We start from the raw sequence: 25746 nt of genomic DNA, 5'->3' as shown, positions 1-25746 counted from the left end.
ATGCCTCTCCAAAATGCAGCGGAGCTCCTTTCTCCCGTCCCGACCGGCTGCGCAGCTCCGCGCCCCGCGCAGCCGCCGCCGCTGCTCGGCGGGTCTCCGTCCCTGCTCCGCGCCCCGCTCCTTCCCCCTCCCCTTTTCCTTTTTTTTTTTTTTTTTTTAAGATTTTAGTTTTTAATTTCCCACCCCCCTCTCCCGTTTTTCTCCTCCGCCCCCTCCCCGCGGCCGGTTTGCATGCATTGTCTGTCTCCCAAGATGGTTTGTGAGACCAAGATTGTGGCGGAAGATCATGAATCAATCCCGGGATCCAAAAAAGACACGATCATTGTTTCTTCCTCCCAAATGTGGCCCTCTTTGGCGGGCTCCCCTTCCTCTCCCCCGCCTCCCCTCAGCCCCCCAAAAGAGGACCCCCGCCGCGACAATGTCTATATCCGTGAATTCCACCCCTCCGAGCAGGAGGTGGTGCGCCGCATATTTTACGAGGGTATCATGGAGCGGATCCCCAACACGGCGTTCAGGGGGCTGAAGCAGCAGCCCCTCACTCAGCTGCTCTACGGGCTGCTGGCGGGTGAGTATCTGCTCCCTTTTGGGGGTGGGGGTCGCGGGTTTTTTCTTCCTCCCTCCTCCCCCCCCAACCCTGGGTCTCCACAAGATGGTCGGAGAGGCGGGAGGAGCCGCGGACCCGCTGCGGTGGGAGCGCCGCAGCATCGTGCGGGGCGGCCGCGGAGCCGCAGCGCTGCGGCGGGGGCTGGAGGGGGGAGCCTGGAACCCCTGGGGGATGCGCGACCCTGCGCGGGTTGTAGAGGTGGGGGAGAGGCGAGGGGGAATCGCCGCGTAGGTTGCAGGGGGGTGAGGATAGAGTCGTCCTTGTAGTTATTTCGGGCCTGAGCGGCGCGGGGGGGGGGCAGCGGTGAAGAGGAGCGGTGCGCGCACTGCACCGCGCACTGCACCGCCCCCGCGCAGCCCGGTGCGGGGGGGTCGCCGCGTGCCGGCGTTGCTTGGAGACGGTCGGGCCCGCCACCGGAGCCCCCCCTTTCTCCCGGCATGGGGAGGGGGCAACCTCTGCAGCAGGGCCGAGCCGGGGGGCGGCTCATCTCCCAGAGCTGCATGGCCACAATAGCGCCTGCAAGGTGCTTCCCCCCCGCCCCCCACCTCCCGTGCAAATGAGAATGTGCCTCCCCCGTGCAAATAATTGCACGGAAGTGGGAGTCACGTTGTTACTAGTGTGTGTCCCCCCACCCCAACCAAGCTTTGGGCTGGTTTCTCTTGCCCTTGGTGATTGCAGGCAGGTTGCACCCCCATGTGCCAGCCATGGGGGAGAAAAGCGCCCTGTGCTGGAGAGTGACCCCCCATCAGGCAGCTGGGGGGCTCAGCCGGCAGCTCTAGGGGGCTGGGAACATGCTGTCGGGAGCTGCCATCTCGGGGGTATCCGCGGAAGCCCCCCAGGTCTTCAGCAGCACCCTGGCATCGAGGCGGGCAGGGTGTCTTCTCCGGGAGTCGGTGCTTCCCACGATGGCAATGGTGATGCCGCAGTGGAGAACACATGGCTGCGGAGCGGCGTGCCCGCAGCCTGCCTGTTCCGCCCCGCATGGGTTTTGGGTTCACCGGGGAAAGCAAAGCGGGGGCCTGGGGTGTCCCCAGTGTCCCCACCAGCCTCTCTCCTGGGTGGAGCGGGGGTTTGGTGGGACCTGCCTGCATGGCAGCATTGTCCCAACCAGCTCTCTCCAGGCACCCCATAACTTCTAGGGGGTTCTCTGAGTGTGATACGCAATCACTTAACATGATAATCTCAAGAGAGTCAATTCTGCGTGTGCTGCAAATGTGTATTTTCTCTGTGCCTGTTTGGTGTTTTTTTGTTGTTTTTTTGTTTTGTTTTGTTTTTAATAATGAGTTTGTATTCCGAAATCAACACTAAATTCTCTTTTCTGACAGGTATCGTTTATTTCTCTTCCTTATCTCCATAGTAATATGCTTTGTTGTGACCAAGTCCTTCCTGCTGACCTGCTGTTTGCCCATCTTTCTGATGGGCATGAGGTACTACTTCAGTAGAAAAGTTATCCTCCACTATCTCGATTGCGCGCTGCATACGGACATGTCCGATATTGAGCAATATTACATGAAACCACCAGGTGAGTATGAATTCCCCGGAGGGAGCCTTTCCCCAGCCCTGCTCGGGGAACATGGCTGCTCTGTGCTGCTGGCGCCTTTTCCTCCTGTCAGCAGCACTGAGCAAGCTCAAAAGTTGCCAGAATGCAGCTCTTTGGTCACACCAGGTTCAAAGCCATCTTTGGTTTTTGTTTGGGCTTTGGTTTTGGTGTGTGTGTGTGTTGGGCTTTTTTTGGTTTGTTTTTACTTATTTTTCTTTTTCATAAGATGTCTGGTCATCCAAGGCAGCTCCCATCCTCCCCCTGAGCACGGCATTCCTGGGTCCCACAGCAGGCTGGGGACCGGGATGCGGGTGCTTGGGGACACTGAGGCTGAAGGATGCGGGTTATTTACTGCTTATTAGATCCACCCCAGCCCTTACTGCTTGAGCTCTGTATTTCTGTGCTGCTCACCGTTGGTATTGGTTTTGAGGGCAGGAAGAGGGGCAGATGAAAGGCATTTTATCCCAAATACTTAGAGGAACCTGTTTTACTTATTGCACCCATTTCCCCATATTACTTAAGAAGAACATTCCTTAATGCCAGTGTTTTGGAAGAGGCACAGATCAGGTATGTAAAGGGATGCTGCCTGGATTTGATGTAGTATGCATTCATCCATTTGTTACATATATAGATGCAATAAAAAACATAGTATCTAATGATAATATGTGCTTGTTAAGATGTAAAAGATCTCTTATGGGATTTTTTTTTAAAAAAAGAGCCTCTTTAGCACTTGTCAGGTGCTCGTTCCCTTTCTGTAAGCATACCTCCATGTTGAGGACTGGAGCCAGGGGATGTCTGGGCAGTCACTTGGGGTTTGAGGTTTGCTTTTGGTGCTTGTGTAGCACTAGCGATGAGCTGGGAGAGCAAAAGTGATGCCAGTAACCTGTCTTAGTTATTTCCATCTTGCCAGGGTACCTGTTCTGTTGTTTTTCCATGTGACCATATTTTCGCTGTATCATTGCTGTTCCCCGGGTGTGACAGATCTGCTCCTGGGCACTTCTAGAGGACTCATAGGAAGCACCATAGCCACAAACTTTCCTTCATTTCTACTGTGCAATATTACATTTTGCTAAAATGATGCTCCTCCTGTAATCATCATCCCCAAATACCTTAGATGTGCTTACTTTAGATTTCATTTCCCATCATGGTGCATATCTTGTACGGATCTTGTCCCATTTTATTATACACACAGGTTGTGTTTCATTTACAGTGCTTGTTTTTGTAAAAATTACAAGTCCTGTGTGACTTGTATTTTAAAAGCTCAATCTTCATTAAAGGTGGCGTCACAAAAATAAAAAAGAGGTTTTAGCAAAACATTTTGGGACCTCTGCAGGAAGGTTCAACAATGTATTATGCTGGAGAAGGTAGCTGGGCACTCCAGTAGAATAAAAACAAGTAATATGGTGTTAATAGGTGTTTAAACTGCGTCGCTCATTAATACTTGGGACCTGTATGGTCACAATTCAGGGCATGGATTAAAGTGCCTGTATTTATAACATTAGAATATATAGAAGATAAAGGAAAGGGACTCAAATGAAGACTAAGGAATGCCTTTGGTTTGTTTAAGGTCAGTAACGTTATCCAGTTCAGCTGTGTTGCCAACATGTCTTTGAAACCTTAGCATTGCTTTTATTTGGTACCTAAAAGGGCTGATTTCAATTGTAGAGTAAGTGTGTGGGCTTTAATTTTTGACAGAATTTAATCATGTGTAATTAGGCTTCTGCAGTGCCATAAAAAGTAGATTTATGGGATTGTTGGTGCTTGTTAAAGGTTCTTGATGGTAGTGATGCTACACAAGTTGAAGTTGTAATTGGGTAAAAGCCAAAGAAGCTTTGGGGTCTGGGGAGGAGAAGGGCGTCCGTGGGGTGGGACTGACACGACCAGGGATGTCTGTCCATGTGCCTTGAAGCTGCATGGTGCTATTTGGTGTAGCTGTGCACAAGGCATGAATCCAGTGTTTTGCTCCTGTTTTCCCCAAAAATACAGTTGCTGAGTTTCTTCCCTGTAAGACAATAGTATATATACAGTTGCCTTGGAAAAAACAGAGTTTTGTGCCCTTCAGAAGCCGTCTGTTGGAACATGAGGAGAAAGGCTGCATTGGTGCTGCCCATCCCACCTGGAGGACAGAAAAGTGACAGTAAAACAACCTCCAGCCCCAAGTTTGTCTTTTGTTCAGCTCGTTTACAAATTAGCACAGAAGCAGAGACAATCGCAGAGGGAACAAGAAGGGCTCATTCTCCCGTGTGTTGTTCTTAGTGAGAGCTTTCTGAGTGATGTGTTAGGGAAGAAATGGTCACAGGGACAGGGGCCAGAGAGGCTGGAGGTGGTCAGAGCTCAACGGGACAAGTTAGAACCACCAACCTGATGTAACTGGATATGGGCCTGGCTTTAGCTGGCAGTACAACTAGGCAGCTTCGTGTTCCTTCTTTGGAGAATCTGTGTTAACCTGCTTGAATATATATATATATATATATATATATATTGTTTTTCTAGCACAGAAAATAGGGCAAGGGAGCATTTTTGTGGTGGGTTTATGCATTCTTGTTTCTCAGGGTGACTGGTAGAACTGAGATGTGATCTTAAAGTCTCAGATCATGATATTGGTCATGGCTTTGCTGAGGTTTTGCTCTTGGCCTGTGTGAGACCCAGGCATGAAAACCTGCTGTTTGCAGGGGGCTCCTTGTGGTACCCAGGGCTGGGGCACCGCTGTACGGAGCATCTACAGCAAGTAGCACCTGGTAAGGCAGGCATCTACAGTGAGGGAGTATTTTAACTATTAAAATGGGTCATTCGTGGTGGCTTTGCCAAAGCATCTGCAAAGACTGTGAATTGGATTTAAAACCAAACCAAAAGGACCCGGCTTGTCATAAGCACCCAGCTTAATGATGAGTGTTGAACAATCCTGTGAGTTACATCATATTACAGTTTTCATTCTGCAGTTTTTCTGAACCGCTTGCCTCCAAGTTATTGTTTTAAATATCCTCTGCTGAGTTCTGTACAAACTGAAAAGTATGTCCTGACAGTGATTCTGCAGAGATAAATTAGCCAAAGCTTAATTGTTTTCTCTTGCCCTTCTACACTTATGCCAAGGATCTGGCAGAACACTTGGGCCAGCGCTTAACTTTGAGCTTGTACGCAGTGGGGTGAAACGAAATTGCTGTTGACTGGAAGGGAGTTGTTTGTGTTGAGTCCTGTGCTGGGGTCTTAAAAGAGAAGGTTGAATGGTTCAAACACCTTCCTGAGCTCCTTGTAAACTTGCGTTTTACATTTTAAAATAGCACTTACTGGAATTTTTCTTTTTCTTTTTTTAATAGGCTATGAAAATGTCACTGGGATGGTAGAAAAGAAAGAAGCTGGATAATGGGCTTAATTGCCAACCAGAGTAACTTAGGCTCTAGTAAACAAAAAGAAAAAAAAGAGGAATTAGTTTTAAATAGAGCCCTGCCTCTTGCGTTTCAGTACAGAAATAAGAGAAGCACAGCTGGAGCTTCTTTTATACTCTGATTTTGACGACTAATCAATGTTACAGTGTCTCTTCAAGCTTCTGTCCCAGTCGGTTGTGCTGCAGTGGTTGATGGTGTTAGAGAGATTCTTGGTGAGGTTGAGGTCTCAGCTGGAGAGCTGATGGAAACCAGGACCCCAGTGCAAAAAACACTGCTCTCCAAGGGGAGCAAAGCTGGGGCTTTGGCTGATGAGCTGGCATGTCTTTCTGTGGTGGCTTACGACGTTGTCTCCTGCTGCTGGTGACCTGGCAGGCTCTGCTGAGGGGGTTGTGTGTGTTGTGGTGGTGAAAAGACCTGGTGGTGGTTGGGAGCTGGCCTTTGCTGGTGGCTTTGGGCACTGGTGGCGAGTTGGGTGGCTGCATTGCAACGCCCAGTGCCGCAGGGCAGGACGGACAGACAGCTTGGATGAGCAACCTGGAGAGCTGTGGCTGCAGGACCTGGTGGAGTCTTGAGAGCATCTGCCTTGCGTAATGCAGCAGATGAAGCCGAAGTGGCTGCTGCAGGAGGTGTCAGGTCACATTAAACACGCTGTGCTGAGAGCTGCGGTTTTCAGCAGTGGCTGCATGTCTGTGGCTCTTGAGCTTTGGGCAGGCGGGAGGGCACGTGCACCTCTGCTCTCCTGGCTCGTCTAGGGATGAGCAGAACCTCCCCTTTGTCTCCTGATCTATGAGGGTGCGCACAAAAGGCCTGCGCTAATATCCTGACCTCCCTGGTGGGGGACAGGGACTGTGTCCCAAGGACTGTGTCCAAGGGGGTTGGCTTATTGGGGTTCAATTCCTGCCACTCTTGGGTGGCACATTCCCCAGCTGAGCCCAAAGGTGGGTTGCCCTGCCCTTCTTGGCAGAGGTTTTGGGATAACATCCTTTTGCCAGTTGGGGTAGGACCAGAGTTGAGTTGTGAGGAGGTAAGATCCTGTTTGCTGCTTGTTCCTTTTGAGGTGTTTCTCACCTTTGGCGGGATGTTTGTCTGGGTAACAAGCAAGTATTTTAGTTGTGTTCTTGAATCAGGCCTTTTTGTGGTGGGTTTGATGCCAGAGGGACATTGCTGACACCAGAGGAGTTGAACCCAGGTGTTTGCAAGGAGATAAGCAGCTGGATGGGACATGTATGGTTCCTGCTAACCCTGCTGAGCCCCGGGGTACCCGTGGGGTCGACAGCAGTGAGTTTTGGGGTGCTGGGCTGGTGTGGGGTCTGCAGGGAAAACACAGGGGCTGCCTTGGGAGGAGATCCTCAACCTGGGAGCTGTGGTTGCTCTGCCTTTACAAGCCCTATCACAGAGCCCCCTGGCAGAGATGGCCATGAAGCCCAGTTCATCCACATTCTGGGTAATACTCAAGCTGCCAGATAAGCAGAAGCTCCACTGCCAGCTGATAACATTGTTTGGAAAGAATAGAGCTGCTCTTGCTTTGCAAAGAAAGGGCTTAGTTACCTGGCGCCGGGAGAGGGCTCAGGGCTGCAGCTTCCCAGTGGAGGAATGTGTTTTTGGAGAGTGCTGCCCGGGAGGCAGCTGGAATCTAAAGCATCCCTATCTTCTGCATTTCTCGCTGGCTGATGCAGCGCCCTGACCTCACGTATCTGCCAAACCCCCAAGGTAGCTGTGGTGTGCCGGGATTTCCACGCATGCCTCTCCTCATGCACCCCACAGGGCCTTGGGGAGCCCGGTGTGGGGCTGGAAGCTGGAACGCCCTGGGGAGAGACTGTGTCCTTATCTCCATTTCGGCATTTCCCATATCCGCTCCCCACCGCTGCTGGGAACTGAGGTCAGGTCTGGTACTCCCGGGAGCATTTCATGTGCAGGCATCTCTCTGCAATTCAATGAGGGTGCTGCTGATCTCCATATCAGAGAGATCCTGCAAGATTAGGATTAGAGACCTTAAATATATTTAGTAGTGGGAAGTATTATATCTGAAAGCACAGGATGTTTCAAAAAGATGGACCCAGTTTCACGATAGCATCATGTTACAATTACACAAAAATTTACAAGCGGTTTAATGAGTTACAGAGTTTTAGTAACCTTTTTGTAAATGCTCTATGTTCCCTCCACCTGCTGTACAGACAATACCAAGACAATAGTTGAATTCATCCCAAATGCTTCTCGCTTGGATCCATCTTTTTGAAACGCCCTATAATTTCAAGGCTGGCCTCCTGCAAGGGGGATGGTTGGGGATGATGCTGCTTCGCAGTTCCCAGCATCACTTTTGGGTTTGTACAACTTAGCAGCACCAGAGCTGCCTGATTTGGCATTTCTTATCTCCAGTTTGTTGGGAAGCAATGGGAAAAATAACTCAAGTCCCCGAGTGTTGGAGATATGCTTTGTCCAGCATTAGTAATGGACTGGAATATTTATTCATTCATATTTATTCATTTATTATTTGAATCATGCAAAATGTGTTTAAAGTTAGGTTGCCAAAACCCACCTCTCCTGTTGCATCTTGCACTTCATCACTCGTGGCTGCCTTGTTTTGCTGCAGAGGACCTTTGGCTTTTGTATCTGGGGACATTCCCATCCTGCAAGTGCTTAGCACTGCCTCACAAAATCTGTATTATTCAGGGTTTTTTTCCCCACATTTAGGGTGATCAGGTATGCAGAGTCCAAAGCGGGGCTGACAGCCAAGGGCTGGCTCATGGGGACAGCTGCAGTTGCCTGGTGAGCCTGTAGATTTGGGTGTTCAGGGCTGTGTCACACACACAAATGGGACAAACACATTCATGGGCAAACCACTGCAGCCTCCCCCCCACCTATTTATTCCTAGAGCAGGAACACATGCACAAACCCATTCCTCAGTGTGCACATCTGTAGGACAAAAATAGTTTTCCCTTCACATCCATGAGCTTTGATGTGGTCCCATGTCAATTTTAGATTAAAACAGATTTTCTAGTAAATTTTGCCGTGCTATATAACCTGGTTTTTTTCCTTCTATGTGTCCAAAAACTGTCTCTAAAGGTAATCCCTAATGGACATGACTGTCAGTTAATGCAGTGGTATGTGTTGTAGCCATGACTGGGTGGATATCATGCTTCCAAACACGAGCTCTGCCTGCAGGTATTTAAAAACCCTGGTGCATACAAGTGCTGTTTGTTAATCTCCAACACAAGAAGTAATAAGTTGTGTAAATTGAACATCAGTTGTTTTTTAGGCTCAGTTTACTTCTCAAGACCATTAAATACAAGCCATACTGGACTTATGAACACAAAGAGGGCAGGAACATCAGGCATTCTGGGTTTTTTTCTGAGTAATTTTTTTGTGTTTTCTGTCATTTTGGATGTTTTCTGGCGTGGTTGTGTGTGATTTCTGACAACTGTCTTAGTGAATATACCTAAAAAGGGCTACAGAATTTTCTCCACAAACTTAAATGCAAAGTAAACACTCTTATAAAGGGTTTTCAGTGGCGGCTCTTCCTTCTCTTGCTTTTTTAGGAATGGTGAAGATGTAAATCAGCTACCCAAAAGTCTGTTTCAGGTTAAGATCTTCGTAATAGCTGAAATAGAGGTTCCATGTTTGGTATCTAAATCATGGCAAGAGTTCTAAAAGTACGAAGCTTTGAGCCCCTCTTGACGCTGAATTTTGGATGCAGGAACATGAACTGAAAAAAATCTTATTCCCAAGTACATTATTATATTATATTTAACCTCTTAGGATTATTGAGGATTCTCTGTGATCAGGTTGGTTCCTCCCAGTGTGCGTGACCAGGGGCGCCAATACTATAGAAATTACTGCTCACTATTGCTTTCTATCTTAAGTCTTGTAAATATGTTGAAAAAGCAGTTTTTAATGTAAAAGCGCTTTTATTTTGGTAACGCAGCACTGCGGATCTGTTACAAATAATGGTGTATTTGATGCTACTCCCTCCCAGACTAAAGCAAAAAGAGATTTTGCGGAGTGTTTTGCCGGCATCTGGTTGTGCGAGGAGCCGAGGGATGTACGGGTCTTTGTTGTTGCTTTCTGCATCAGCGAAACGGGGAGCTTCAAAGTGTATTTTTTTTCGTTTTATGTGTTTTTTCCTCCTGTAGGAAGCTGAGGAATTGGGACAAATGTGTAAATTGTTTTGAACTGACAAAACTGCATTTTTAAGTAAGCCACTTGCCTAGATTTATCCTCCATCACTGGTAATTGCTGTACAGGCTGCTCCCACTCTTTCTTGCTGATGTGCTTGAATCCAGACTCGGAAACTGGCATCAGAGATACAAGTTTATTTGCCTTTTACAGTTGCGGCTCCTGGTCTCTGCGCTAATGCTGTTAATTGAAATGGGGGGTGATGGACCAGCTGTCCAGCCCTGAGGGGCTCCTCAGCGCATCTCACATGCAACACCCATTTCAACAGCTTTCAGATAATATCCACATTTGGGAACCAACAGTGATTCCTTGACTTTATATATTTTTCCATTTTTTCCTCTCTTCCTTCCACTGACACAGCAGTCCTGTACCCTGCTTTTCCAGTCGTGTGTCAAATTGCAATATTTGCTTTTTTCTCTCCTTTGAATTCTGCTTGACCCTCTTGTCCATCCCTGTGTCGAATTCTCGGGTGGCTTTGCCTGGTGTGGTTCTCGCTCCATTCATTGTGCGGTGTCTCCCAAGAACAGTGGTCCCACACCCAGCATCCCACTTTGCACCTCTCTGAGCTTTCCCCCCTCCGCCCATTATGCTTTTAAATTTATGTCCCTTTGCTTAGCTTCATTCTGCAAGTGCTTCTCTTTCTTCATCTGTTGTTCAGATATTTTGCATGGGAGCGCAAGTATTTATTTCTGTTGGTAGAATACTCAGAATAACAAAGATGGAAAATAAATAGAAGTCAGCAGCACAAGAATATTGTGTCTGCTAAGCTGCAAACAGAGTGCGTCAGCGCACAAACCCACGTGTCGATGGTGCTGAGGAGAGAACATTTTGCCTAAAGGCAAATAAGCTGCCAACAACAGAATTTCTTACACCTTCTTCTGAGCATCTGACCCACATCACTCCCAGATATATCTGGTTGTGGCCTACTGATCGTCTTTTCCACTATGATTTTTCCTATAAAACCCATTCTTCCCATTTTAATAGGATATATAAAATCATTGTCGCAGTCAGAGTACAGCAAAAAAAAAAAACCAAACAAATCTCCATTTAATTTGCTGAGATCAGGGATTTTTGTTCTTTTTTTGGAGGTGCCAAATCTGCTCATCCTCCTTGGAACAGTCAGAAACACTATGTAACACTTCTAGTGAGAATCCAGGGAAGACCTAAATCTGTAGTCTTTCAATTTAAAATAATGTTAAATAGTAGAAATGCAAAGAGAAGCTTTTGAAAATAGCCTGTTTTGGAGCACCTGCCATTTGTAAGCAGTTTTAGATGATGATTAGTTAGAGACAGCGATAAATGCATGGGAGATACATGCTGCTGCCTGTTTAACAGCACTGAGTGTCTTGGTTAAGTCCTTGTTATTGGAATTACATCGTTAGTGCTGGAATTCGTTAAAAAAAGAGAGAAAGTGAGCTGAGGGGAAGTTACTGTACAAAAGGGGTACTAATGAGAGATTTTTTTTATTTTTAAATCCAAACTGTTTAAAAGGGCTATTTGTAAAACACCTTTTCAAGCTCTTGCTGCCTGTAAAGTCAATTAGATTCACTTAATGGCTAATATAAGTCCAGTGTGATTTCAGACCCTGCAAATGTTCAGAGGATAACATCAAGCCGTGCCTCTCGGGCAGCAATTTTCATTTGGGAATAAGCCGTCATCAGGTTTTATGGGGCTTTTTTTGAGCCTTGAGTAGTCTGAAAAGCATCAAAGCATCTGCAAGGATTCTTGAAGTGGGAACGCTTTTCATGGGTAACTCAAACAGCTAAAGAGGATTTTAGTGAAATTCTAAAGAAAAAAAATCCCACTTTCACTGGGTCTGAACTCTGGGAGTTTGGCTTAAAGATTCAGTGGCGCATTTGCTTTAACTTAATCGTGGGCTTAAACCCCTTGTCTGTGATTGGGAGTTTGGAGTATACTTGGGGACATCCTTCAATAGTGGTCCAGGTCCTCTTTTGATCTTTACAGGAGACCTGTGACTTAAATGGGAAATGTGGCGATGGAGTAAACCTTGAGTTGGCTGCGTGTGTATCAGCTGCCTGCAGGATGAATTTATGATGTTCTAGGGAGAACTGGTGCATTGGAAGGAGGAGTTGGTGCAGCTGTGAACCTATTCTTAGTTATATTAGTTCTGCTGTTTCTTAGCATCAGGTGGAGGGCTCAGTGTTACTTAGTGTTGCCTGTGTACTTGGGAAAATCCACTTGATCCTCAAAGTACTGCATTTCCACACAGGTTTGTGTGGGTTTGCATGCCTTCTGGTGTTGTTCATGTTTATAAATCAATCTTCTTTCTGTGGGTACTTGGTGAATGAGTGTGCCCCTGGCTGATGGTACGCCATGTAACTCGCTCCTGGACGGTGGGAGACGTGGCCGGTTACCTGCTCACTCCATTGATTTATTTTGCAAATCTCTTGCAAATCCCTGACTCTCGTAACTGTTCTTGAGGCTGTGGCCAGAAGGAGCCCCACTCATGTGGGTATAGGATGCAAGATGTTGGTACATGGGCATCGCAGGAGGTGTGGGAATAACTGGATGAGGCTTTTGTAGTGGCTTTTTGGCCTGACTGGTCTGGCGTAGTAGTCCGAACATGTGGCAAAAGTTTGTTGGGTTTTGTGTTTTGTTTTTCTTTTTTAATTTTAGAGATTTACACATGTAGTTTTCATTTTCTATTAATGCACCATCCACAACATGTCCATCGTCTGTCCCAGCCTGACAGATGCTCATTTATTTATGGATGTAAAATTTTCTTACACTGCTGTATTAAGTAAACGTGCTGGTTTCAGTCAGGAGCAGTGGAGTTCGGTAGAATTACGCTCAAGACACATTAGCCTCGATGTATGAGAAGAGAGAGATATAGAAACACATCGTTTGTAGCAACACTGAGATGTATTTCTGTACTGTGTCAGTGCTGTGGCTTTACATGGAGCATTGCCACTGGTTTGCTGAGGATTAAAAACTGGAGTGATGTGTGGTGATGGAGGCTTGTACTGCTTGGGAGGTCTTGGTGGCATCTACAGCGTGGTAGGTGGAAGGAGACAATACTGAGGCTTTGTAAAGGGCTTTATCAGGGAGGCTCAGCATCTCCTGCAGCCAGACTTTACAAGCACAGCAGGGTGGGAATGCAGCGGTAACCCCGTCTGCCATTTCTACCTGACAAATGGAGTCACCACCCATCGTGTCAGTCGGCTGGGGGTTGGGTTGGGGGTGTGGAAAGGTGCAAACACCAGCCTGCAGCTGTCGGTGGGTCAGGTTCAGCCCCATGGCAGCATGGTGAAATGCCTCAGGATGGTGGGATGAGCACCTCTTTCCCTGTTCTTCTAGCAGAAGATGGGCTGGTTGGGTCATTGAGTCATCAAGAGTCATTGCTGGAGGAAGACCTCCAGTGTTTGAAGCATGATGGTGTCAAAGATACCTAGGGAACACTTGGAAGGTTTGCTTCAAACAGAAGCATTGGTCCTCTCTTCTTGAGCTCTTCCAGTCCATTGCAATGGATTTGGGAGGCTCATTGCAGCATGGCAGATGGTGACAATTCATGTTCTCTGATATGATGGGGTGAATTTGCCCCAGCTGAGTATAACTGGTGTCCTTGTTGGATTCCTGAGCTCTGGGAAGGGTGAGTGTGTGGCACAATTTCAAGCTGCTGTGCTAGAAATAAGAAATGTTTATTGCTTGCAATAGGCTCAAGGATATCAAGCCATGTACTGACTGACTTCAGCCTGTAGTTTGTGCCAGATCTGTGTCCTGAACCATTTCTTTTTTTTCCAGTATTTTCCTCTGCATTGAGTAATGAATTCTTCGCTGCGGTGTCAGATAAAACATAACTCCTTATGACTTGCTGTTTCACTCCTGTGGATTATTAATACAATGAAAAGTTAGAGGTCGGGGAGGTTTGATTCATTGTGTTAGCAACAAGGTAGGATTCTTGTGAAACTCAAGTCATCTGCAGAAAGAAAGGTGTTGAGAGCAGCAGAGTGGTATTTATCGTTAGTTTTAGGAGAGTATTGTGGGAGTTTCTCTTTGCTGTGCAGCACTTGGTGAAATGCAGTCCCTGCCCATCAGCTCCTGGTACGGCCCTGGCAGGAAAGCAGGGGAGCTGCCCTGGAGTCCGAGACTTTTCTGGTCAGTGTTTCTGCACGTAAATATTGTGAACTGCTGCTCGTCGCTATTGCTCATCGGCTGCTGTGGTAGTGAGCTCCTAATTCAGAGGCTTCTGCGAGCAGCAGGAGTGTGTGCTAAGGGGGAGAAGAAAAACCATGCTCAGAATCACTGCAACATGCTGTACAGCACTTTTTGGCCACATGTATTGATCCTTTACTTGACTTGCAATTTAATGTTGTGCTGTTGCCCTTTTCTATCACTTCTCTGCCCTACAGACATACATTTGGGTATGTTTGCAGAACCAGTCAGCATCTGCCCCAGCACTTGGGGTGCCCCAGTGCATTGGAATTGTCTTGCCGACTTTATTTCTGGCGAAAAGCAGTTGTTTGCAGTGAGCTGTGCAGGCTTTTGCTATGGTCATTTGCAGAAGAGGGGCTCTCCTGGAGCATGACTCACCTGAAAGGTGATTGACCTCGGTTGGAGCAGCGTAAACCTCGTTGCAAGTCCTTATAGAGCTCAGAATTGCATTTATTATTTAACCTTAAGTAAATGTAACGTTAGTTTCTCTCTTTGCTGTAAAGCATTTTGTGCAATACCAGTGTAGATACAGGCACTTCTACTGAACTAAAGGGAGTCTTGGCTAAATTTAGACCAGATGAGCGATGGTGGATGGTGAAAATAAGATTGGTTCTATCCATTTTCCCTGTATGATTTATGGCTAGGCCAATTGCTAAGCTAAAACAAAGTCATTTGATGATTATTGCTCAGTGCCTTTTTACAGTAATGCATATGAAGTAAAAGTCAGCCAACAAATAGTGAATTCTAGAACCTCCAATAACTGTAGATTTCCCATTTTTTTCAGTATTTGGAAGTGGAAAGTGCTGTCATATAAGTTCGGTACCTTTCTGTAAACAATAAAACCATATAGTGAAAAGTTGTGTGTAGTGAAAGATCGATGTAGAAGATGGAGACCAACCCTTAACAATGTCCTTTAAGGAGCTGGCTTAAAACACAACCAGCAAGACATTTTATCTTGTAAACTAATTTAACTAAAAAGAAGCTAATCATCATGTCAGTATTTTGCGCATTTCATCTGTAGATGCAGACTGCCAAAACTGGCAAAAGGGTTTGATTTCTTTTTTCTTTAAGCTTCTAGCTAAAAACCAGTCTAAATTCTGAAGTGCTGATTTACTTAAGGTCTGACTCCGCAGTTGATGGGCTTAGTGCGGATTTTGGTTGCATAGGGAACATCTACTCTGAAAGCAGTTAAGTACTTTTTTCTGGCTTTGTCCGTTTGTGCAGACGAGTCTGTTCTGCTGAGCCAGCTCTGCTGAGCTGGGACTCCCATCCAGTTCGCTCTGAGGACAATGCTGGGCCAGAATCACATATTCCAGTCTTTATCCACTTCTTTAAGCTATTTAATTCTTTGCTTATTGATAACAATTGCCCATGTGCAAAAAAACCCCACAGACAATGCCTGTTTTCTCAAACTGTGCTTTCTTTTGATGACCCAGCAGGTAGACCCCAATCACTACATCGGTGGTTTTGTCTTTCCTTTCTCTATAGTGTGTCCTTTTCAACAGTGGAGAGCAGAGTGATGGACCAGGCTAAACATGCCCTGATAACTAGGGTACTTCTAATCCTCTGTAACTGCTTCTGCAGCTTTTTCTTGAAAAACTGTGATGCATTGGCTTTATTACATTTTACTTTTATATTTTGAAGGTGCATTGTAGCCAGCAAATAGAGCCGGATATAAGATTTTAAAGTCCTGCTGTTGCACTTCTTAATATAGCACCCTCTGAAATGTGCTGGAAGGGCTGTCTTTACCCTGTCTGGATTTCTGGCTGTCTCATCAAATGCCTGTTCCTGAGATTTGCCGAGTACTTCCCTGGGCTTTTCTGAGTTCCCCTGGTGCTGTCATGTGTGGTGACACTCTGGACCCCACAAGACTATGAGTGTGGTGAGATGCTGGAACAGGCTGCCCAGAGAAGCTGTGGATGCCCCATCCCTGGAAGTGTTAAAGACCAGGCTGGATGGGGCTTTGACCAGCCTGGGCTAGTGGAAAGTATCCCTGCCCATGGCAGGGGAGTTGGAACTGAATGATCTTTAAGATCCCTTCCAACTCAAACCATACTGTTATTCTATGTCTGCAGCCTATTTGAAAAATTAACCCGTGAAATGCTGATGTGGCATATGGCCAATGATACCTTGCATTGACCCAGACTTTCAGGCTGGATCCTCCTGAAGCTTTAGAGGAGTAAGGTGCATGAGTAGGAGCTGTCACACAGGTGTTTTGGAGGAACAGGGTGAAGTATAAAGCGAAGGTCTTAAGAAGGTCAGAAATGCCTGCTGGGTTACATCCCCAGCAGTGACAGCGGGAGACGCTGGCTAGGACCCAACCTGGCTACTTTCTGAAGTCTGTTTGCTGCAGAATGTGTTTTTCTCTTCTACAGTCAAAATATTCGAGTTAAGGTAAACTAGCTGTTAACATCTTAGTGGTTTCCCAGGGGCTTTGACACCCCAAAATGGAATACCTCTGATAAAGCAGCTGAGTGCTCTTGGGTATGTACAAACTCCATCAGGAAGCATGGAGCAGGCACTGATGAAAGTCAGTTCTCATCCTATTATTCTAAACTGCAACCCCACCACCCTTTGCATCACCAGGTGAAGGTAAAAGCTGTGCTGTGGCAAAACTTCCCAGTGGGACCAGCACCTGTACAGCTTGTTCTGCTCCAAGTTTATCAGCGGTGGCACATTATGGCATATTCCAGTCTGAATCCAAATATGCTTTTGGGTTTGCACAGATGTTTAGGCCAGCTCTTGCCTGCAGTACAAAACCCCAGCACCCCCTGTGTCTCATTTTAAGTTCAGGTTCATCAGCTGCAGAGGCCACCTCCAAATTCCCATCTCCTGGGGTGGTTTGAGGCCTGTTGCTGTCGATGACTGTGATCGTGGTGTTTCTGGTAGCAGCCATGCTGTGGCTGTGTTGCAGGTCAGATGCTGGATGTCCTGGATGTCACTGTCACCCCACTGATCCCCTGCTGATTGCAGCTCTGGAGGCTTTGCCCGAGATGGCTCCAAGTAGCTTCAGCCTTCAGTAGCAACAGCAACAAAGCTGAAAGGTAGCAAGGATGGAAAAAAACGTAGATGGAGAACTGGCTGAGATGGTGGCTCAGGACCAAATCGTCCATCTCTTTTCATGCTGTGTAGGTGATCTCATTGCCAGCTGTCCAGATGCCCCATGAATCAAGGGATGTCACACACCCTCGGCATATAGATGCACTGCCCTGTGCTCTTCCAGCAGGGGATTATTTATAATGGGGCAATGAATCCTGTGGTGGTAGGTTATGTGGAGTAATTTATGGGAAGGAAGGGGCCCCACAGCATTTCTAATTTCATGCATGAATAATTCTCGTGTGTCCCTGACATTTTTTGCTCCCCTATGCCTGGGCCTCCTCTGATGTAGAGGGATGCTCACAGGTATCGGAGTCAGGGCCTCTCAAATCTCACGTGGTTTCCATGGCCATAAACCACTCTGAAATGCCATTATTTTGTCAGAGCCCTCCAGGAATGCCTTTCAACTGAAGTCAAGTGTAGAGTTATTAGCAGAAGTTGTTGAAACTGTTATGCAGCCCCGCTTGAAGCTCAGGGGGAACTACAGAGTGTTTCAGAAAGATGGACTCAATTTTAAAGATTTCAAATCTACCACCTGTAGAAAGGTGGAAGGGAGAGAAACTCAAGACGCGGGGAAGGTGGAGATATGGAGCGATAATGTGCCTCATAAACATAGAAATATAGAAACAAATCCCTCCCTTACCCAGCTAGCTGAGCAGCTGCAGTCTCCAGCAGCTTGCCTGCCCTTGGTCAGTCCCCGCACCCCAGCTGCCTGTGTCTGTGACCGGGCAGCAGCCGATGTGCCATGTCTGTGCCCCAAACTCCTTCCGCCAGCAGCATTTACATCACGACAGCCGTGCTCTCCCAGAAATGCTTCCTTTCTCCCTTGACGTTGATGTAACTTGGCTGGTGTGCCCTGTGTTTATCACCAAGGATGGAAGGGAAGGAGGAAGGAGGATTGCCTCAAGTGCTGTGTTCCTCTGCTGCCTCTGCATATCCCAGACAGGATAAAAGGGCAGGGATTTAAATGGCATCAGCAGCACACGGTAGTGGCATAACCAGCTTTGGGCTGGAGACTCTGTCCACTTGCTGCCACATACTCGCTTAAAGCAACGTATATAAATAGCGCTGGCAGGAGAGGCGAGACACTGAACTTGGAGGCTTTTTACTTTGTCATCTATAAATAAGTAATAATTGCACAGCATTGTGGCCAGTGCAGGACACCCCCCGGTTCGCTCTGTACCGCCTTGCTCAGACCATCTCTGCCTGGCTGAAAGAGTTGCTGCTCTGGCCAAAACCACACCGAAAGACGGCACTGGGAGGCTGAACAAGTGACTACAAGGGCAAATATTTAAAGCTTCATGATGTGACAGCATGTTGGATTTCCTCTGTCCTGGTGTTTCTGTGCAGTGGTGCTGCACCGGGCTGTGCCGTGGGACCTCAGTGGTTGCAGGGAGGAGTTTTGGGGGCATTCGGATCTCTGGGGTTAGTGAGCCAGTCACTTTTGGCAAGCTTTTATGTACGTGTATTGAGAGTGAGGGACACAGGCAATTGCGAGTCCTGTCCTATGGGAAGAACAGGGATGATTTTTTTTTCTCTAGGTAGGTGTGTTTGTTGTGCTTTTTGGTGTATGTTGTGGTTTTTTGTTTGCTTCTTTTTGTTTGTTTTCCTTTTGCCCCTTCCTAGTAGCCTGAGGGGAAAATCTAGGATAGAGAGGGTGATTTGCCCTTTTGCAAGATGCTGCTTCTGCCAGCAAAGCCCTGAAGACACACATGAGCCCGTGGGCAGCCTCCCTCCCCTCCCAGAGCTCACACTTGCACATCACATCTCTGACAGGGATACATTGTCCCAATTTTTAATTTTTGGGGGCCTGTCCAGAGTTTCCCATGATGTCAGCTTCCTTTTCTCACGGTGGCCAGTCCTTGGATGCTTTCCTGGCTCTGCTGCGAGCACACAGAGGAGCTGGCGTTTGCCTGGCAGGTTCCCAGCAGTGGTGGCTGTTGAGCAGCTCCCTTGGTCCTCTCATCTGACTGATGCAACCTGAGTGTGAGCTCAGAATGTTTTAGGGCAGCAGAGCTTTGCTTGCTCCTGTAGAAATACTAGAATTTACTGTAAAACAATGGATTTTAAGAGGTGGTAGACAGAGCTTTGCTTTGTTAGAGCAATGTGTGCTCTTAAATTCTATTTTTTGGGGTGGCGGTCCTCAAGCGCTAAGGGACTTAAGCTGTGGGAACCTGCTATATTCAATCACATAAGACTCGTGCTGATGGAGAAGGCTGATGTCTCATTTTCCCCCTCTCTTCTAGCAGTACGCTCTGCTAGTACTTTTGGCTCCAATCTTTCTACCCATCCACCCACTGGCCTTTTATTCAACGAAGAGTGTAGAAGACTTTGCAGCAAAAATAAAAGAATTTATTTTCGCCCAGCATCCTCGTCAGCTGTGTGGGGGAGAGCTGTGCGGCTCATGGCGGGAGAGGAGCCTTGCAGGGATCCCATGGCATGTCCTTGGGCGGGAGCAGGGGGTGCTCTGGGTGGAGGATGAGCAGCCAGCGTGATGCCACCACTCCGGGGAAGCCCTTGGGGCCTGGGGCCTGCAGCCATGTGTAGAGCTTGGGTGGGCAGATTCAAATGCTCTCTCTTGGTCCTCAGAAGCTGAGAATCATCTTAAATTTTGAGCAGACAGACAGTGCCATCGCCTGTGCTTTCAGGCCCTGGGTGCCTTCAGCTGAGGAACCACATCCAACCCTGATGGGTTATTCTCCCCACCAGTTTGTTGCTGTTGCTTTTAGTAATTTCATTACTACCATGGTGCTCTCTGTGTCCAGTAAGCAAAATATATCTGAAGTGATGGTCCTATAGGAGCAGGAGGCTTGGCAGTGGTGAAGTCTGGGTTCACAGACAGCTCTGTGGTTTGAGTTAGTTGCTGATAAGTTGGTCTAGTTGGTTGTCCAGAGTATGGAAAGATGTTGCTGAGAGACAGACAAACGCACAGAGGAGGACAGAAAGATAATGTAGAACCACTGGCCTTTTGCTGTGTCACATATTTTGGATAACTTCAAGGAGGCAAGAGATATGGACCCCTGGCTTTGCTTTATCTTACAGTGCATCCTGTATATCTTTTTAATCCCACCCTATCTCTCCTCAACGTTCCTGCTCACAAGCAAAGTGACCTTCCTCATGTGCAACTTGCACCAGTACATGCACATCCAATGTGTGGCTCATGGTCTTAAGTGCAGCAGGATCCTTGTGGCTTGATAAGGCATGGAGATACCTTGGGTGGGTCTTTCCAGGGAAAGGCGTTACCCTCTGGAGCTCAAATTTCTTGTCTTGAAACCTGTCCCCTGCTGACCTGGGCTCCCAGGCTGACTGCTGTCAAGATGCTGGAGGAACCATTGTAAATTCACCAGACCTGTGAAGCATGAACAACCCAAAGTAATCTTCCTTGCTACACACATCACAACCATTTTGTGCTTTTTTTCACAGGTGTGTGCATCCCAAGTTTTTGTTTTTAATGATAGAATGGTTTGGGTTGGAGGGGACCTTAAAGATCATCTAGTCCAACTCGCCTGCCAACTGCCCGTTGGCAGCCCAGAGTGGTGGGGATGGACTGGGAGGCAAGGGGCAGTGCTGCAAAGGGGATGGTGTTTAGCTGCAAACATCTGATGCCCCCAGTGAGCACCTCCAGTACTCCCGAGTGATGCTCACAGGGCAGCTGGAGTTAAATGCAAGTTGTCCATGAAGAACAGACCTTGGAGTGACTTTTCTTGCAGGGTCAAAAACCAAGAGTGGAGCTTAGGGCAGGGTGAGCTGGAAGGGCTTTGAATGTCCATAGTGATGAGTGACAGGGGAACCCCAGGAGATGGAGGCAGATGAGCGCGAAGGCAGAAATGCTGACAGAGGTGAGTATCTGAAGGGCAGGGAGAGTTGTAGCCATCAGGGTTTATTTATCTTTGCAGCAGTGATTATTTTCAGATAGCGGTGTGTGAGAGTAAAACGTCAGCTCTTACTATTAATAGCACTGTGAGCAATGAGGCTGTTATTAGTTACTGACAGGTGAGATGAAGCTAATTTTATTTCATCCTAGATGTGAAAAAGTACAAAAACAAGACAGACTCTGACTCAGTCCCTTTGGCCCAGAAAAGATGGGTAAGAGACTCCCCCAGCCCTACGTGGGGTGATTTTCTCAGGGTGCTTCCATCCTGCTCCAGAGTAAGTGCTGCTGGAAGCGCAGATTCACTGAGGAGGAGCGGATAGCTGAGATTGCTGAAAACATGGGGAGTTCAGGTAAAAGCAAGCCAAAGACCTTCAGGTTTCATGCTCTGAAACTGGAGGACTTACCCCAAGGAGAAAATATCTGAGCCTGAGGCCAGCAGCAAGTGGTGGCACCCAAAAGAGCTTTTGGTAGCAAATGCCCATCCGAATGGGGTGCAGCTCTCTAGAGGAGGGATTTGACAACCCCACATGTAGAAGCTGCTCCTGGGCTTGTATCATCTTTGGAAACTTGAGGTGTCTTTAGCAGGCTGAAGAATCTGGCCCCTGGTGATCCTCAGAGCAGGCTCAGACATGGGATGGGCAGCGGGTCTTGGGGACTGATGGTGCTGGTGTAAACGAGAGCAGAATACAACTTGTGTTGTTTGAGCAGATGTGTCCAGTCTGCTGCTAATTATAAGCTTTGTGTGCACAACACACCCTGGGAGATGTGCCAGATACTATTTCTTTTCACATTGAACTCAAAATCATTACAATTAAGCTTTAAAGTTGTAAGTAAAAACCAACAAGGAGTGTGGGTTTGCTGTCACGCTGCTTGCAACCAGGCTGGTCCCCACCAGGATGGATGTGTGTGAGGGTACAGCCCCTGTCCTGGAGGGTGGTTGGGGGTGTGAAGGGCCTTCTGAGCTCTGCTGTGGTGGACATGTCCTGATTTGCGTTTTAAATAGGCAGAAGACTTAAAAATACTGGAAATGTGCTGTTTTACGAAGGTGGGAAGTATTGCTGGTTGAGCTTCAGCAGCCTCTCTGGCTTGGCAGGGACAGAATAGAGGTGCTTGCTAAGAAGGGAAAATTGGGAGTAAAAGTGGGAAGCCATGAGGGAAGCAATCACATAACCTCGGGCTGAGAGAAATCTTGATGATATCTGATTGATAGATTCAGGTGGAGTTTCTGTGCCCCAGGCTGGAGGACAGGGACATGGTGGCTGTGCCACCAGCTGCAGCTCGGCAGACCCTGGTCACTGGCTGCTTTGTGGCACTTTGTGGGGCTGTGTCAGGACAAGGTGGGTGATGGGGACAACACTGCACGTCCCTAGGGGAGCATCTCACCTCTGCTCCCTGAGTATGGGGAGTTCTGGACCCCTTCCTTGGGCTATGCCATAGGAGGTGACACTGGTGGCTGTGCATGTAGGGGTGAGGACCACCTCTTGATTTTGGAGTGTGCGTGCCTTGTGACTGGAGGTGTGATGGATGGGCTGGGGGTGCGTTGGGCAGAACCGCTACGTGACGAGGGGTTTAAATCAAGGCTGTGGAGCAGAGAGCGGTGAGCTCTCACAGCCCTGTGATTTGTATTCAGATGGAAAGCAGCTGCTGAGTTTCAGCACTTGTAGGTCTTCGTCTGGGGTCGTGTCTGAATAAATCACATTTTGAGATCCAGCCAAATGCAGGGGAACAAGCCGCACTGTCAACGCAGCAGTGGAGGAAAGACATTTTAACTGCTCATGATAAATGGGTCAAGATGGGTCCCAGTGTTTCAAAAATTAGCTGGTGACCTAGATAGCGACAGCGTGATGACTTGCTTGCAGGGAGAGCAAAAGTGAGTGTTCCTGGAGTTGCACATCGCTCTGAAGGTGAGGACGAGCCCGATGTGCTGGGTTGAACCTGGGCTGGCTCCCCGTGCTTTGTTTGCAGCTGACTTTTCCCCCTAGCTGGGCTGTACTGTGGGGAAGACCTCGACCATCTCTTTCTGATGGCTTCGCCGAGTAGTCCTGCGGCCAGCAGCCGGGGAGGTACCTTTCTGCCACCCTGTGCTTTGCTCTCCTCCAGTAGTGAAGGACCCTCAGAGTCACCTTACTCATTTGTGCTCTCCCCCACCCTGCATTTTGCAAGGGGAGCAGTGCTGTGCACCCCTGAGCACCCACCCAGGCTGTTTAACACTGGTCCTTACAGATGGGTGTCATGTGTTTGAGTCAGGGCCGTTGGTGGGGTTGATGCTACACATGGAGCTGCCACTCAAGTCAAGTTTCCTCTCCTGGAGAAGGAGAAGGCCATTGCCTGCAGCAGATTCTGTTGTGCCAGGGGTTTGTCCTGTGCTGGAATCCTCTTCCTCCAGCTGAAGCCACATTGCTCCTCAGCACTGAAAGTCTACATGTTCCTTCTTGGCAAGAGACCTGTCAGTGCCCCTTGTTAGCTGCTGTAATTGAATAGTGGCTTTCTTGAGTGTTAATTAAGAAATACCCAAGCTAAGGTCACAGATGCCCTGTGCTGACAACATGAGTCTTTTCAGCTCAGTTACAGATGCTTTTCCTTCACCAAGATTTTCTGTGAAGATCTTTGGTTAAGACCTGAGTAATTCATTACTTGAATTTCATTTTTGTTTCTTTGGTTGTGGGGTGTTTTTTTTGTTTATTTGTTTGCTGTTTGTTTGTTTGTTGGGGGGGTGTTTGTCTTTTGGTTGGTTGGTTTTGTGTTGTGTTTTTGTTTGGGTTTGTTGTTTTGGTTTTTGTTGTTTTAAGTGCCCTTGCCAGCAAGGCCAAGTGATGCTGTAATACTTCGGAGTTAAAGCAGTTTCTAATTGCATTGGCTTGAATGTCTGTTGGCCAGTACAAGCCATGGGATGGTATCGGTACCTCTCTCCAGCAAGGTCTAGTTTTATTTGAACTTCATCACTGAGGCTGCGGTCAGGGCACTTGGGACCCTGGGGGTTCATCCCAAGCCTGGCTGTGTGCCTGTCAGTCTGCTGGACTTTGATTAGATGGCTTTTACTTTCACCCCTTGGAGGCAGCACTTGCCCCACCAAGCCTTTAACCCCATTTCAGAGGGGCAGTGCTGTCCCCCTGCACCCCCAGAAGGGCAGCCTGTTCATTGAGACTCATCCTCATTCCTGGAGCAGCGTTAGCAGCTGGCTGGTGACAGGGTGCAATTAAGGATAGGACTGGTTTTGCTCTCTGAAGCTCTACATGGTTTTGGCCCGAGTTGCTTGAGCACTCTGCAGCCCACAAGATGCTCTCACCAGGTACACGCAAGCAAAGGAGGAGCAGCAGCACCTCCAGAGCAAGGGGAGCCTGGCCATGAGCACCCCAAACTGGTGGTGAGCCTGATCTTGGCTGTGCAGAGGAGATGCTTTTCCTGGGGAAATGCATAGGATGTTTTTCCCTGTTAGTGCTTTTCTGGCTTTAGTGATCCTAGTTTCTCATCTGGCTGCCCAGTTTGGATTTTCTATTTGAAACTGTCATAGGCAAAGCCCGCACTAGGGCCCTGAAGTCCACAGGAGGAAAATGCACATACACATCCAAATGTGGGTGGTCGGGAATAAGCCAGGCAGTCGCTTATTTAGCTTTTTCACATCAGGTCCTCTTGGGTGGAAAAGGGGGTGGCAGGAGGAGCTGCTGGGAGACCTGAGCCATCAGGGCTGCTCTTGCATCGCACCAGGAAAGCAACATTCTTTTGAGTCCCAACAAGAGGCTGGGACCATGACTGAGTGTCTGGCCCTTGGCAAACACAGGTTTCCTGGATGTGAGGAGGCTCCACCACCCCCCTGTGCCCGGGCATGGAGTGTCCCACTCCAGTCCTCTCATCTGGCTCCCTGCCTCTTGCCACAGCACCAGGGAAAGGGGCTCAGCCTTCCCTCCCCTCACCGGCATCATCCTGCCCTCCCGAATCACACCAGAGATGCTTTGGGGACCACATTGTGCTTCTCCATAGCTCTCAGCTGATAAGCCCAGTCATGCCCTGCCCACACCACAGGCGAGCCGCTCACCTGGAGACAAGAGCCTCTGCAAAGTGCAGCTCCTGATGGAGGAGGAGTTTGGCAGCAAAGTGGACAGGGGGCCGTTTGCACCATTGCTGGGTCCCGGGGTGGGGTGCAACAAGCAGGGAAAGACGGGTTGTGCTGTGCTGGGAGGAATCTGGGACTTGCTGCTGTGAAACCAGTGGTAGGACAGGAGAACACGACTGTGCGGGTCAGGAGTTGCCCATCATGTGCCACTGTGAGCTGAGGGTTGTTCCCTGTCTGTCACAGCAGCCCACGTGTGCTTTGTAGCGCTTGGTCCCTAGCAATCTCACATTTTGGTTCGTAGAGACTTTCCTGTGCGTTTTCCTCTGGAAAACAACATTCCCTTCATAGTAGCAAAGGGAAGTTTGGTCCTTAGATTTCTGACCTCGAGCCCAGCTCTCATCAGCATGTTCCCAAGCGAGTGCCTTGCCTGTTTTTTCCCATTCGAGGTGGCCAGTAGCTACAGGGGCTGCTTTATCTCCCGCAGGCTCCTGCTTCTGGGTCGCCGTCCTGGATGGCAACGTGGTGGGGATCGTGGCGGCACGGGGCAACGAGGAGGACAACACGGTGGAGCTGCGCCGCATGTCCGTCGACTCCAACTACCGCGGCAAAGGGATCGCCAAGGCCCTGGGCCGCAAAGTGCTGGAGTTTGCCATGCTCAACAACTACTCGTCCGTCGTGCTGGGAACCACGGCCGTGAAGATGGCAGCCCACAGGCTCTACGAGTCCTTGGGGTTCAAGCACGTGGGTGTCGTCGAACATTACGCCCTGCCAGGGATGACGCGCTCCTTACTGGAGAGAATGTTTTTCCAGCTCCGCTATCACCGCTACCGCCTGCAGCTGCGGGAAGAATAA

General features: G+C 48.3%; 1 protein-coding gene across 1 annotated transcript; it reads left to right on the top strand.

The window, feature by feature from the left end:
• On the top strand, positions 1 to 25746 carry NAT8L (N-acetyltransferase 8 like; the record flags this gene model as incomplete). The annotated part of the gene is made up of 3 exons (XM_080344261.1): positions 1 to 565; positions 1962 to 2126; positions 25379 to 25746. The coding sequence occupies exons 1-3, from the start codon at positions 232 to 234 to the stop codon at positions 25744 to 25746; spliced, it is 867 nt and encodes a 288-aa protein (XP_080200387.1). The 5' UTR covers positions 1 to 231.

The sequence above is a fragment of the Nesoenas mayeri genome (genome assembly GCF_963082525.1).
Source record: "Nesoenas mayeri genome assembly, chromosome: 4".
NCBI classification, from domain to species: domain Eukaryota; kingdom Metazoa; phylum Chordata; class Aves; order Columbiformes; family Columbidae; genus Nesoenas; species Nesoenas mayeri.
This window is presented reverse-complemented; position numbering and strand designations above follow the sequence as displayed.